Raw genomic sequence first — 15,360 nt, 5'->3', positions numbered from 1 at the left:
CTGATACTCTCCAGGGAAACAGGGGAGGAACTTACTCGAGCAAAAGGAAAGGATCGAGAATAAATCCACCCCTGCCTTCTCTCCAGTAAGGAACATTCAAAAGCCATTGCACTGCCTGCAAGACTCACTTTCTCACATTAACATTGAGTGTACATTTTAGTATTTCAGTCATTGCTCTAAAACACTTATCAACACTATCTATCTATCTTTTCCCTTTTTTTTTTTTTTTTTTTTTTTTTTTGAAACGAAGTCTAGCCCTGTCACCCAGGCTGGAGTAAGTAGTGCAATCTTGGCTCACTGCAACTCCCACCTCCTGGGATCAAGCAATTCTCCTGCCTCAGCCTCCAGAGTAGCTGGGACTACAGGTGCATGCCACTATGCTTGGCTAATTTTTTACATTTTTAGTAGAGCTGGGGTTTCACCATATTGGTCAGACTTGTCTTGAACTCCTGACCTCAGGTGATCTACCCGCCTTGACCTCCCAAAGTGCTGGGATTACAGGTGTCAGCCACCACACCCAGTCTGCTATCCATTTAATAATACAAATAAACAAGTTTTTTGTAGATCATAAACAGCAGTACTTTAAACAGTAATTTTAGTTCTTTTCTAACTTTCTATAAGTGAGAAATCTGTATCCTTCTTAATCAAAATATCAGTTTTTTAATCTATCATTCTGAATCTAACTTTAAAAAAATACATGTAAATGCGCAGTGGGGGTGAGCTACTCGGGTGGGTAGGGGGAGCGTCAGATCTGGAGGAGAGGGGTGTAGGCAGCCCTCAGACCCATTGCCCTTGGTCCACTATACTCCCAGGCCACATCACAGTACTGTGGTCAGAAGGATATTAGAGGTCTGTTTTGCAATAGGACTTCGAAGGCACCACCATGGAACTCTCCATTTTTAATGATACCGGAGAAAGCTGCTATTGGAAAAAGAAACATGAAGCTAGAAAATTCTTGTACTTTCATGGTCACTGGAGGCCAGGACTCTCCTCCTTCCCAGAGGATTTGGATATTAAAAAAAAAAAAAAAATCAAGTAATAGCAAAGGGCTCGGTGTCTTTCCTTCATTTTTTTGATTCCAGGAACATAGGCTTTAATTAATTAATCATGATCCTTATTTAGTTCAGGCCACATTGTAATCATTTGTTGAAATGTGACCCACTTTATTTGTTTCTCTATTTAGAATTGTATCTGTATATTTATTTCAATAATATTATAAGCATCCATGGACCTACCACCCAAATGGAGAGCTAGTTCTCTTTTTAGATAAATACATCTGTGCCCATTTACCACCAGCTTTCCTCCACCTGGGTAACCATCAGTCCACATTCTTCATTCCTCAACCTTCACTCTACTTTTCAAAATAATATTTAGGTACCCATACATATCTGAAAAAAATAAATTTGAAGAATATTTCATTGTTTTTTAATGTTATAAAAGGGTATAATGCTGTATGTAATATTTTGGAACTTTTAAAACTTAATACTATATTAAGATTCATCCATATTGTTGTGTATCTATATAGGACATTCTGTTTTTAAAAGTTGAGATGATATTTACAATACAGTGAAATACAAGGTTTCAGTGTGAAAAATGTGCACAAAGTGAACAATTTGGCAAGTTTTGACAATTGTGTGGACCCACATAAGACTTCCATCACTCCCGGAAAGTTTCCTAGGCTTATTTTTTTAAATTTATTTTTACTTTTTATGGATACATGATCGCTGTACATATTTAGCTGGTACATGTGATATTTTGATACAGGCATACAATGGGTAATAATCAAATCCGGACAATTACATCACATCAGACACTTACCATTTCTTTGTGTTGAGAATATTCCAAATCTTCTTCTCTGGCTATTTTGAAATATACAATATTGTTTACTACAGTTTCCCTATAGTGTTACTGAACACTAGCTCTTATTCCTTCTATCTAATTGTAGTTTTTTACCCATTAACTAACCCCTCTTCATCTCTGCTCCTCCCCACTACTCTTTCTAGCCTTTGGTAACCACCATTCTCTTGACTACCTCCATGAGATCTATGAGTTCAGCTCCCACATTTGAGTGAGAACATAGTGATATTTGCCTTTTAGTGCTTGGCTTATTTCACTTAATATAATGTTCTTCAGTCCCATCCATGTTGCTTCAAATGACAAAATTTCATTCTTTTCTATGGATAAATAATATTCTGTTCTGAATATATACCATTTTTTTAAATCCATTCATCCATTGGTGCATACTTAAGGTTAATTCTATATCTTGTCTATTGTAAACAGTGCTGCAATAAACATGGAGTGCAGATATTTCTTCAATATACTGATTTTCTTTATTTGGGATATATAACCAGCAATGGTTTTTTTTTTTTTTTTCACTTTTAATACATATCCCCTACGGCAACCATGGATGTGATATACCACCATGGCTCACTTAGATTGCCAACTCTTGAATTCCAAATAAATAAAATTGTATGGATGTACTGTGTGTTTAGCTTTTCACTCAACATAATTATTGTTTGTGATATTTTGTGTACTGAGGGTTCAATCTTTGTTATTATCTATTTTATAGACCACAATCTGTACTCTACTATCCATAGACATTTTGCTTCTGTACAGTTTGAGTTATTGTTATAAAGGTATCATGAACACTAAAAAAAAAAAAAAGTAAAAACCAAAGTGATAATCTTCAGGTAACACTTGTAACTACAAGTGTCAGGGTAAAAATATGGAAACACCTGTGTCCTAATATACAGAAATAAAAATAAATAATGGTACACTTTATTTCACATTTTTTCATGCCCATGAAGTTATATGATTTAAAAAATAGAATTAGGTCATAGCTACATATTAGGGATTTTTTAACTTTTTTGCATTTTAAATTTTACATATTGTTTTTAAAATGTTTTTATTGTCTTGAACATTTTTATATTAAAAAGTAAGTTTTAGGGTCATACATTTTTACATTAAAAACTAACTTTTTAGGCAGAAAAAATATAAACCTTAAAAAAGCTAATTAGTTGAACTTCGTCAAAATTTAAAACTTCTACTCCTCAGATGACACTGTTGAGCATATGAAAATGCAACCCCCAAACAGGAAGAAAACATCTGCAAAACACGTAAAGGACTTGTATCCAGAATATATACAGAACTCTTACAACACAATAAAGGGAAAATCAACATCTCATTTTCTTCTAATGGGCAAAAGATTTGAACAGACACTAACTACACCAAAGAAGAAATGCTATAGCAAATAAGTGTATGAAAGAGTTTCAACATCATTAGTCATTAGAGAAATGCAAATTAAATAAGACACTACTACACACCAACACAATGGCTAAAACTAACAAGTGAACAAAGAAAAAAAACTGACAGTAAGAAGTATTGACAAGCATGCAAAGCAACTGGATCTCTTATATATTTCTGATGGGAATAGTAAAACGGCAAAATGAGACAATTACTGTGGAAAGCAGTTTGGCAGTTTTTTATAAAGTTAATCATTCACTTATTACATGACCCAGCACTTTCACTCCTAGTTGTTTACTCAAGAGAAAAGAAAACATATGTTTATTACAAAGACCTATGTGTAAATATTTATAGCAGCTTTATTCATAATATCTTGAAACTGAAAATAACCCAAATATTCTCCTTCAATAAGTTATGATGCATCCATACAATGGAATCCTACTCTGCAGTAGAAAGTACCCAACTACTGCTACATGCAGCAGCATGGAAGACTCTCAAAAGCATTGTACAAAGTCACAGGAGCCAGACACAAATGGCTACATACCATATGATTCCTTAAATCTGACATTCTGGAAAAATCAAAGATATAGGGACAGAAGATTGATCGGTGGTTGCCAGGGTGGAGTAAGGGAGGAAGGGATTGACTATAAAGGGCAGGAGGGAACTTTCTGGGGTGACAGAAATATTCTACACCTTGATGTGGCAGTAACACAACTATATTGGTTTGTCAAACTCATAGAATCGTATGTCTAAAAAGGGTGAATTTTACTGTATATAATGTATCTCAATAAACCTTACCTAAAAAAAAATAAATGTTTGAGAAAACCTGCTTGGACATCTATATAATTATAGTTAACTATCTTATATAACTCTTTCCTCTCTCTCCTCTCCATAAAAAAGAATGCCCGTGTCTGCAGCATTTGGTTTCAAACAAGAATATCTCAACTGTTTATTTTCTAGATTGCCAACTTAGATTACTACTTAGCCCGGTATGTGTTTAAAATATATATGTGCTGGACTGTGCCTTGGTAAGGGTTTCTGGAAGAATTACTCATTCAAAAGCAGCCAACTCACTTGCTGGTTGCCTTTGCCAGCAGATAATGACATCACTAGCTGGAATAATATCAAAGACATTCAGAAACTATGAATATAACATTACTTTTGAACTGTCAGATTTTAAAAATACAGCTGTTAGTAACAGAGACACAGAGTACAAGAGGAGAAATTTTCACACACATACAAAATTACCCTTTATATTTTTCTACACCAATTGCGGTGTTTATGTAACAGCTAATATTAGGGAGTCTACAAATTTTGAAAATCACTCTTCCATAAATGTGAAAATACATAAAAATTCCATTATGCTAAGGTACTCTACACTGTTGTTTACTGACAAAATGCTTGAGATCCTTTATTTAACACATAGAATTTAAAATATATTCTTGCTGTTTCTGTTGTGTCTTAGATTCTTGGCAGCTATAACCGAGGAAACTTAAGCACTGAAAAATTTGTGGAGGAAATAAAATCAATTGCAAGTGAACCCACTGAAAAGCATTTCTTCAACGTCTCTGATGAATTGGCTCTAGTCACCATTGTTAAAACTCTGGGAGAAAGAATATTTGCTCTGGAAGGTATGTCTATTTATCTTATTGTTGGGTGTTCTCCTTGCGATTCAAAATCAGTGTAATGGGATTTTTGTATTTATTCCTAACACGTCAGCAATACATTTTTTACTGTGCACAGTGGTCAGCATGGAACAATGCTCTTTTATGTAAATCTGTCATTGAGATGGCTGTTTCTCACACCACTGTGTCTGCTAGAGGCTCTCTTTGTAAGGGCATCGTAGGGCAGTGCTGATGGGACAGCCGATGAAGACAATGGTTAATGTAGATGTGCCAGGAAGAAAAATGTTTCCATGTACTTTATTCCTCTTCTGCAACATAGATTTAGAAAATAGGGGTACTACCTAGGTTTGGGTTTTTTTAAAAAAATGTGTTTCTTCATTTCACATTGAGCTACTACAAGAGTGTTCTTACGCAATAACTTCGTTTGTTTATTTTCTCTGTATTTTGCTCCTTGCCCACTTTAAATGTCTTCCTGGAACTCTGCCTATTAATCCATGGCAATGAAACACTGGTTCACTGTCTTTGTATAAATCATGTTACTTCTTTGCAGATTTTTCCTTGATTTTTCAATGGCGACTGGCTGTTGAGGATAATGAGTTATGACATTCCCCATTCTGCCTTAGGTAGAGGATGTCAAGTAACTAACTACTTTGGAACTAGATCTTTCCTGAAAAAAGGTCTTCAGAATTGTTATGCCAGGCAAACTGGCAAAGCTTCTTTCTTCATATTCCTTGATGATCTTTAGTCTCAGAGACATGTGCCTTTTCTCCAACTAGGTAAAGAAACCACCAGAGAATTATTTTGTCCTTAGGCTACATCCAAATCTAGTTGACTCTCCTTGTGAGGACACACTAAAAGACTGTTGTTTCTGAACCTTAAAAATAGAAATTTTAAAACACCTTCTTAGTCTCCCTGATATGACTGATAATAGAAAACAGAGAGATAAAATGGGAATGAGACATAACTGAAAAAAGTGGATGATTTTGATTGAGCATCAAGGGGCTGGGAAAATGAAGAAAAATGAGACTATGAAAATGTGTAGAAAGGAAAGAAAACAGGACTCCATGTTTGGGTCCCCTTCCGTGAACACTCCCTTTGTGGAAGCCGTCTTTCCCTCTCCTGGATTTCCCCTCTGGAGTCCCCTTCCACACTCTCTCATGGAAGCCTGTCTTCCCCTCCTAAACTCCATCTCTCTCTATTCCCTTCCACTCAGTGTGGAAACTGCTTTCCTCTCCTGGATCCCGTCTTTCTGGATTATCTCACTCAGTGTGAGGGTTAGCTGTTTCTTTCTCTCTCCTTCTCTTGTTTCTCTCTCTGTTTAAATAAATCACTTTCTACAAACAAAAAAGAAAGAAAGAAAATTATTTAGAGTTATGGCTTTCAAAGTTTTTTTGAGTGACTCACGATAATAACTACATTTTGCTTTTTGACCCAATGCGCATAAATATATACATATAAAAATAAATCAAAGTTTTTTTGAGATGGAGTCTTGCTCTGTGGCCCTGGCTGGAGTGCAGTGGCACGATTTCAGCTCACTGCAACCTCCACCTCCTGGGTTCCAGCGATTCTCCTGCCTCAGTGTCCCAGGTAGCTGGTACTACAGGCACCTGCCACCACACCTGGCTAATTTTTGTATTTTTAGTAGAGACAGGGTTTCACTATGTTGGCCAGGCTGGTCTTGAACTTCTGACCTTGTGATCTGCCCACCTCTGCCTCCCAAAGTGCTGGGATTACAGGCATAAGCCAGATATTTTTTTAAAAAAAACATATTTTCAACTTTTATTTTAGAGTCAGAAGGTGCATATGCAGGTCTGTCACATGGGAACACGCTATGATGCTGTATTTTGGGGAAGAGATGATCCCATCACCCAGGCAGTGAGCACAGCATCCAATAAGCAGTCCATCTGCCCTCACCCCTCTTCCCTCCGCAAGTCTGCAGTGTCCATTGCTCCCATCTTTACGTCTGCAAGAAATACTCCTTTAAAATGTTTTAGTTTTATGTTCTCAGTATTCAAAACACTTTCATGCAAGGTACAGATATCAGTGAACCACAGAAGAGGGTTCATCATCTAGTTCAAGTGGATGCAGATAATTCTTATCATATGTGATGCACTGTGATGTCTTCTTATCTCTTCCATTCTACCTTAATCTCTTTCAATGAAAAAAAAAATGCTGGCTATACTCATTCTGTTGATTTCATGACTGGGTCACAATCCGTACTGAGAACATTTGATTTAGAGGTGATAGGAATCTACAGCCCAGCCAGACTGAATTTCTCTGCCTCCCTTTTCCCCTGGCCTCTTTTCCCCTGTGCCTTTGGAAACAGAACACTCTAATTGTTTATGGGTCTGGAGTCACAGCTGCTTCTGAAGACCTCAGCTGTCTTGTGCTCTGTGTACAAGTCATTTTTAAGTGGTTTTGGTCTCTCAAGTGCTATCCCCATGTCATTTACCAATAAGCCAGATTATGAGTTTGGCTGACCTCAAGGAAAATACATACGGTGTTCCAACTCATTGTGTACTTTTAATTTTTAATACCATGGGCTAAGAAATGATAGAAACAATCTGTAAAAATAAAAGAAAAGTTACATAGTTACATTTGATAGTTCTACAGAATACAGTACCATTTCTAAATCTCCTCTTAAGTAAGCAAGTAACCTAAAATGGGCAGAAATGAAGCCCACATCAGCTGGGAGAGGGTGAGATCAATTGCCTGAAATGACATTTTCAGATTGTTTCTAACCTAACTACACTATGCGTTAAACGTGATGCTTTGAAGAGCCTCAAGTTTTATATTTAAATATGGCATCATTTTATAAGGAACTTTACAGATCAAAAATGTTTTCTGTATCATCTTCGTTGCTACACTATCAGAGTCAACCAAAAGCGGTGTTTTGTCTAGATTATTTCTTATCTTTTTATGAGATTTTTAAAAAGCTTTATATCCTTGTTACTTGGGAAATCTCCATTTCCTGGCAACATTTATCTTAAGGTGGCAAATAACTGTAATTATGAAATTTCTGCTTGCCAAGGACAGTGCCACCTATTGAGGCAAGTATGCCAAGGACTTACATAGTACATCAGAAAATGTTCTAATGTCACCATTTCCCATCGAGCATTGGGAGAAATGCCAGCATTTCTAACCAGAGGCTGTACAGTGGTTAGAGTGGTTGGCTCAAGCACTCATGAACAGTCCAGGGAGGAGTTTGCAGCAAGCAGCCCAGGAGAACATAGTGGCCTATTACCATCATGCCACTGCAGCAGGAAGAATGTCACATAGCTTCCTTATATTATATTCTGCTGAAGGCAGAATAGCATCAGGGCAGGTGCTGGAAATAATGCTGGTTTCTGTTGCTACATTCTTATTGATCTTGCAGATAAGTGAGAAAACACCTTAAAGCATTGTGGACTGAAAATACACGTTTAAATTAAAGTTAAAATGCATCTGTCTTAAATTACAGGGCAATTTGTGCAATAAGAGATTACAGTGATATATTTGAATTCCTGATTGATTCCCCCATTTAATCTAGTCCTACAAAGGTAATTGCTGATGTATTTGTTCACAATTTTATGCAAATAAATAACAAATACATTTAGTTTCTCAAATTTGATTATTCCCACGCCTCAATGAAAGGGCAGACTGACTTTCTTAAGTGCTATTTTTAACTTATCTGCAAGGCCAAATAAATCAGTAACTCCCGAGTGCAAGTAAATAAATCAACATTCCATCAATTCCCTCAGGAAATTGTGGCTTTGGGTTTGTGAATATTTTGAGAATAATTTGAGAGTAGCAGACTTCTGTAGAAAGAGCTTCAAAATGGGTACAGGATCTTTTAAAGATACGTGATTGAATAGCTTGTGGACAGCCCTATCACAAAGACCCCCTCCTGATCTGTGAGTTATACTTGCCACCAGTAATTAGAGCAAATAAGTGCAAACAAAAATATCTTAACCCTTGTGATGGAATTCTGATGGGGTCTATGGCCTGAATATGGGTGGGACTGATGGAGCTGAGAAACCTCCTTAAATATGTGAATGAAATTTTTTTCAGTCCCCTAACATATTAAGGAAGTTTAGCCTAAGAGTTGGGCAGGGTTCCAAAAGCATAAGTTGAGACAAGAATTCCCTCCTGTAGTACATTCATCTTGAGCCATGTGAACCCAAAGCACCACGGGATCCACAACAGCTACAGTATAAGAATAGAGATTTCTTGGCCGGATGTGGTGGCTCATGCATGTAATCCCAGCACCTTGCGAGGCTGAGGTGGTTGGACCACTAGGTCAAGAGATCGAGACCATCCTGGCCAACATGGTGAAATGCTGTTTCTACTAAAATACAAAAATTATCTAGGAGTGGTGGTGCATGCTTGTAATCCCAGCTACTCAGGAGGCTGAGACAAGAGAATTGCTTGAACCAGGGAGGCAGAGGTTGCAGTGAGCTGAGATCGTGCCACTTCACTCCAGCCTGGTGACAGAGTGAGAGAGTGAGACTCCATCTCAAAAAAAAAAAAAAGAGATTTCTCAACCCCTCCAGCAAGGACAGGGGAGCAAGAATTTAAGATATGAGCCCTTTGACTATCTTTCTCCATCTTCTACCCAGGCATACCTAGAAATTTGGGGTTGAGAAATGTATGGCTGAAAATGCCCTAAGATGTTTGAAATTCTGGTTGGTAAGACCACAAGCTCTACAAGGTCTGTGTTACTCTGCAAGTCAGCAGTGCATGAAGAGGCATTGTTACTTATTTATGGTCATATTTTCCTATGTTATAGCTACAGCTGACCAGTCAGCAGCTTCATTTGAAATGGAAATGTCTCAGACTGGCTTCAGTGCTCATTATTCACAGGTATGTTGACCAGTTAGTAGAAAATGAAATATATGTTTGCAAGGCTTCCTTTCCCAAATACAACATCTAGTACTGTAAGTGCAATGTGCAGTTCATAGCTTGAACAATTATGCAAGCTATGATGATGTTTGCTAATTCAAACAGAAAAATGTCATTTCACAAGCTTCTTATTAGAAAAACATGTTCTCTTACATAACTCACTGCATTGTACTAACAGTTGTGAATCAGGCTGTGTGAACTGTGCCTTATTGTAATTATGTACCTATCTAAATGAAATAATTTAGCATATTTGCTAAAGATGTGAAATATGTTTCCACAGTGTCAAAAAATTCAAGGGTCTTATTAGAAATTCATGTTCAAAACCTAGGATTCTTGAGACCCAGAATAAAGTGGAAAGGCAAGATTAGAAAATACATCATTTGTAGTTAATGAAAGAAAAGTCATAATGGTCCTTGCAAAACAATATTGACATTTCCATGTGCAATTTTACTGTATCAGTTGGGCAAGTTACTTGTGCCTCAGTTTCCTTTTCTGTAAAACCCGTCTGGTAACAATAGCATCTAGCCCATAGAGTTATTATGAGAATTATACGAGTTAGTAAATGTAAAGCACTTTGAACACTGCCTGTACACATTATTAATGGTGGTTAAGTGTTTGCTGTTATTATTTTTATTAAATATTATTATCTTCACTATTTGCATGTAAGGACTGGGTCATGCTTGGAGCAGTAGGAGCCTATGATTGGAATGGAACAGTTGTCATGCAGAAGGCTGATAAAATCATAATCCCTCAAAACACAACCTTTAATGTCGAGTCTACCAAAATGAATGAACCTCTTGCTTCTTATTTAGGTAAGATTTGGGTATAATTATAAAAGAGTATTTTTTAATTTTTAATTTTTTACCTTTAGCATTATTTGCTTGTATTTCTATAGTCTTACAATCATGCAGCAAGATTATTTCAAAGAATTGGGTATTTTCCATAACCTGTTCAAAATTTCAGGCCTTTGAGCAGCTTCAGTTAGTCAAAATGACAGAATATGGAAGTCATTTTTTGTTAGTAGGGCTATCTAATGCAGGGAATGGTTTAGAATGAGATGTGCACTTTCTGATATGTTCAGTTTCCCTGTGTCTTGTATCAATTTTAACTTCAAGAAGAGCTTTGAGCCTGGTAGACAGTAAATGAGTGTAGAAAAGGAAACCTTGACTTCTCCTGTATCCTGAAAACCAAACTCTCATATTGTCTTAAATGTCTTCTATCATTAATTTATTTCTATGGGTCCTAATTTTGGAAAAGAAAAATATGTTTTGTCATGTAACTTCTTCTTTAATAGCGCTACTCGCAATCAGACAAATATTGAACTTAAACCCAGTGATGTAACATCATCTTGTTTCCCAACGTCTTGCCTGAAATGAGGAGGTATGTGTATGGCACCACTTTAATTGGGATCTATACCAAGCTAAGTGATGCCTAGGGGATGCCAGGGAAATCTCCCATCCCTGAAAAAAGATCTCCACGAACAGTTTAAAGGACCTAGAATGGAAAGTACTATCAGGATATGGCTTCCCACCTCTTACTGACTCTACAAATATTTGGGGGCTCCTCTTTTGCCCCAGGCATTGATCTTAATGCTGGGGATGCAGTGATGAAGAAGACAAATACCTTGTCCTGGAAGCATTCACAGTTTCACGGGTTAGTATTCCTCTCTAGGATCTTTCTGTCCCAGAGGCAAGTCTTTTTCTCTCTGTCCCAGTTGCTTTCTATTTTACCATGAAGGTGGCAGGTCTTTACTGCTGTGTTTATACATCACCTTATTCAAGGACACCTATTAAAGCTATAGAGTCAGGAGGACTTAAGAAGAATGAAAGGACTAGAGTTTTAGATGACTAAAAACATAGCAGTAAACAGCAGCTACACTGTGACTGCTAAAATCTCTTAAGACATGTAGAACTGTATGAATGAAAGTCTAGTCTATTTCTCATAAAAATCCTACTACATTCCACTCAGGTCAGGCAACAGCTAGAGAATTTCATTGTTCTAAGTATCACATATTCTCTATGTAATCGTTTATTGGAGAAATGACTAAGATGTGCCAGTAAAAGATTACGTAGAGAAGACAGCTCCAGAAGCAATTCCCTGCTACAAGTCTCACTCTCTCCAAAATTTAAAGAAATTGAAGGTTAGAAAACAAAGTGTGCATTGCATGTCTTTTAAATATTTGGAGGATTGTGATATGAAATATAGGTATTAGGCTTAAAATTCATTTCAAATTTTAGCATTAAAAGAGATCCTATGGAGCTTGTAGTCTTAATTTCCAATTAAGAAACTGAGAGATAAAACAATTATGTTCCAGTTGCCTATGGCAGGTGTGAAACCACAATTGAGGGCTCTTGATTCTTACATCAGTGTTCATATCACCATACTGATAAAACTGATTCTGGATTGATCAAGAAAGCACTCCACAAATATTGATACCAGCAATGTGCCAAACACTGAGTTTATAAATAGAGAATACAAAGAGAGATGAGGCAGATCATTTCCTGCATTGATAAACCTTACTTTTTTGAGTGAGAGACAATAATGAAACAAGCAATCACTATCAGTATGATATGTGCTGTGACACAGAATACCTAAAAAAGAGGGAAGCGACTTAGATTAGATATCTTCTAAAAGTTATTGACATCCTAAGGTTCTAGGAGACTGTTTTGTGTGAAACACCTTGGAATCAAGAACCAGCTTAACCTGAGGCTTCTTTCTATTCCATGTAGAATAAATGTAGAACATTTATCTTCCTATATAATGGATGACATATAAATTAGTAAAACTCCTTATGAAAGGCATTTGACAATGTGTTTACAGAGCTGTAAAAATGTTTATACCACATTTATACAGAAATTTCACTTCTGTGGATCTAACCTCAGGGAAAAAAATCTAATATTTAAGAATTCCAGCCAGGTGCAGTGACTCACACCTGTAATCCCAGCACTTTGGGAGGCCAAGGCGGGCAGATCACCTGAGGTCAGGAGTTCGAGACCAGCCTGACCAACATGGAGAAACCCTATTTCTACTGAAAATACAAAATTAGCCAGGCGTGGTGGTGCAGGCCTGTAATTCCAGATACTCGGAGGCTGAGTCAAAAGAGTCGCTTGACCCCAGGAGGTGGAGGTTGCAGTGAGCCTAGATTGTACCATTGCATTGCACTCCAGCCTGGGCAATAAGAGAGAAACTACATCTCAAAAAAAAAAAAAAAAAAAGGAAAGAAAAGAATGCCAAGTGAACAATGATTTCCATTGTATTATTATGTATGGTGTTGGGGGAAAGGCCATTATCCTAAATGCCCAAAAATATGCAGATAGTTAAGTAAATAGTAAATCCACTTAACGAATATTATGCACCCATAAAAATAAAAATTGGGCCGGGCGCGGTGGCTCACGCCTGTAATCCCAGCACTTTGGGAGGCCGAGGCCGGTGGATCACGAGGTCAAGAGATCGAGACCATCCTGATCAACATGGTGAAACCCCGTCTCTACTAAAAATACAAAAAATCAGCTGGGCATGGTGGCGCGTGCCTGTAATCCCAGCGACTCAGGAGGCTGAGGCAGGAGAATTGCCTGAACCCAGGAGGCGGAGGTTGCGGTGAGCCGAGATCGCGCCATTGCACTCCAGCCTGGGCAACAAGAGCAAAACTCCGTCTCAAAAAAAAATAAAAATAAAAAAAATAAATAAATAAAAATTGGAAAGCTGCTGAATCTGTGACACTAAGGACTTGAAGTGGTTATGGCACAAGGTGTACAATTAGTGATAGCGATAAGGTCACAAGAGACTTGAGTTTGTTTTCCGATTCTGCCCCTGGCTATGGCTTTAGGCATATTACTTTCCCTGTCAAAGCCTCGATTTTCCTATTTCTAAAATGGAAATAATTACATTGTATATATCATTTACGTTGTTAGGAAAATTAAGTAATGACTATAAGATATTTAGCACTGTCCCTACACACAGTTAGCACTCAGTGGGTGTTGTCTATTATTTTATTATGTAAATGTTATTTTGTATTTTTTATTATATAATGTTATATAATAAATATTCCTCTTATTAGTATTGTGGTAGGCAGAATAATGATCCCCAAAGATGTCCATGTCCTAATCCCAGGACCCATGAAAATGTTACCTTGTATGGCAAAAGGGACTTTTCACATATGATTAGATTAAGGATCCTGAGATGGGAATATTATCCTCAGATATCTGACTGGGCCTGATATAATCACACATTCCAAAAATCAGGGAACTTCCCTTGGATGTGGCCAGAGAGAGATAGAACTTTGGAAAAATGGTCAGAGACATGCAATGTTTTTGGCTTTAAAGATGAAGGGAGGCCACAAGCCAAAAACTGTGGGTGGCTCTAGAGCTACAAAGGGCAGGAAAATGGATTCTCCTCAATAGGCTCCAGAAAGGAACACTGCCCTGCCAACATCCTGCTGTTTAGTCCAGGAAGCTCTATGCAAGACTTCTAATATACAGAATTGCAAGATAATAAGTTTGTGCTGCTTTAAGCCACCAAGTTTGTGGTAATTTGTTACAGCAGCAATAGAAAGCTCATGCATAATACATAATAATAACAGTAGCTGACATTAGTACTATGACTAATAAGTATTGAGTATCTACAAAGTTAAAGACTGTGTGAAGTCCTCAAAGATGCATGTGATATTGTTGCCACTCTTAGGAAGCTCACACATTTTAGTTGATAACACTGTAACTTTTGGTATTCTGAATTATATGAGGTTAAATTTCTTTAAAACAAACTCTTAAGAATCCTAAATCTGTCATTCCCAACAAGCTTGGGTTAAAGGTTGCTTAGAGCAGACCTGGAGACTTCAACTTAAAGATATCGCTGCAAATAAGAAAATATTGAAAGAATCTTTATTTCTGACCACAGGATTTAAATATATGACTTCTCTCTGTCCAGGAAAGGAAATTCTTGGATATGTTTTCTATAATGTGTTGAGATTTTCTTTTCTGTTTCAGAAATTATTTTATTATCTTACTCACAAGTGAGAGTATATGACATTTTTCCAACATAATGTCTAATACAGGTAAGATTTCTTTCAAAATAGAAAAGCACCCAGAAAAGGCAGGGCAGAATAGCTTGGTTCTTTTTCTCCACCCAAAATATTATTCTAAATCTGAAATGAAGTTTTCAAATTGTTTCTTTGTGAGGGTCACAAATTAAGAAGAGACTGAATATATTTTTCCTAAATCTGTATGGATTGCGAGTCGTAAGACTATGAAAAATCTTATGAAGGAAGTAAAGTAAGAGGCAGAGGCTCTATTAGAAAAATCCCATACTTATCAATAATGATCAGAAGCTGTAAGAACAGAAGCTGTTGAACATCTGTCTCAGGACATAGTCATACAGCTATCTTTCTATTACCTAAACTGCCTTATGCCAGTACAGGCATAGCAAGTGGATTCGATGGTGAGAATACTGTTGGGACGCTGTTCCCCTGCCTCCTCCCCCAACAGTTTGCTCAATTCTATTCCTGCCATACAGCTGCCAGAGGAGAGGGAAAGATGTGAGGCAATGTCATGACATCAAGACAGATCATGCCTGTTATACCTGTACCTCACTAGATCCTTGCCCTTTTCCCAAGAAG

At 37.2% G+C, this 15,360-nt stretch overlaps 1 protein-coding gene across 2 annotated transcripts in view; it reads left to right on the top strand.

The window, feature by feature from the left end:
• The window catches only part of ITGA1 (integrin subunit alpha 1), a 106,308-nt gene that overhangs the window by 37,082 nt on the left and 53,866 nt on the right, over positions 1–15,360 (top strand). For both annotated transcript variants that reach the window (XR_004269773.1, XM_032281092.1), the window contains exons 8-10: positions 4,709–4,874; positions 9,637–9,710; positions 10,417–10,561. Coding sequence is in view for 1 of the 2 variants with exons in the window: in XM_032281092.1 (XP_032136983.1) it covers positions 4,709–4,874; positions 9,637–9,710; positions 10,417–10,561 (385 nt within the window). In the remaining variant the exon portion in view is untranslated. The remainder of the gene's footprint in view (positions 1–4,708; positions 4,875–9,636; positions 9,711–10,416; positions 10,562–15,360) is intronic.

This window comes from Sapajus apella, unplaced genomic scaffold, assembly GCF_009761245.1.
Source record: "Sapajus apella isolate SASKATOON/1434 unplaced genomic scaffold, GSC_monkey_1.0 scaffold1, whole genome shotgun sequence".
In the NCBI taxonomy this organism is placed as follows: Eukaryota; Metazoa; Chordata; class Mammalia; order Primates; family Cebidae; genus Sapajus; species Sapajus apella.
Note: the sequence above shows the minus strand (reverse complement) of the source record. Positions and strands in the feature narration are given on the sequence as shown.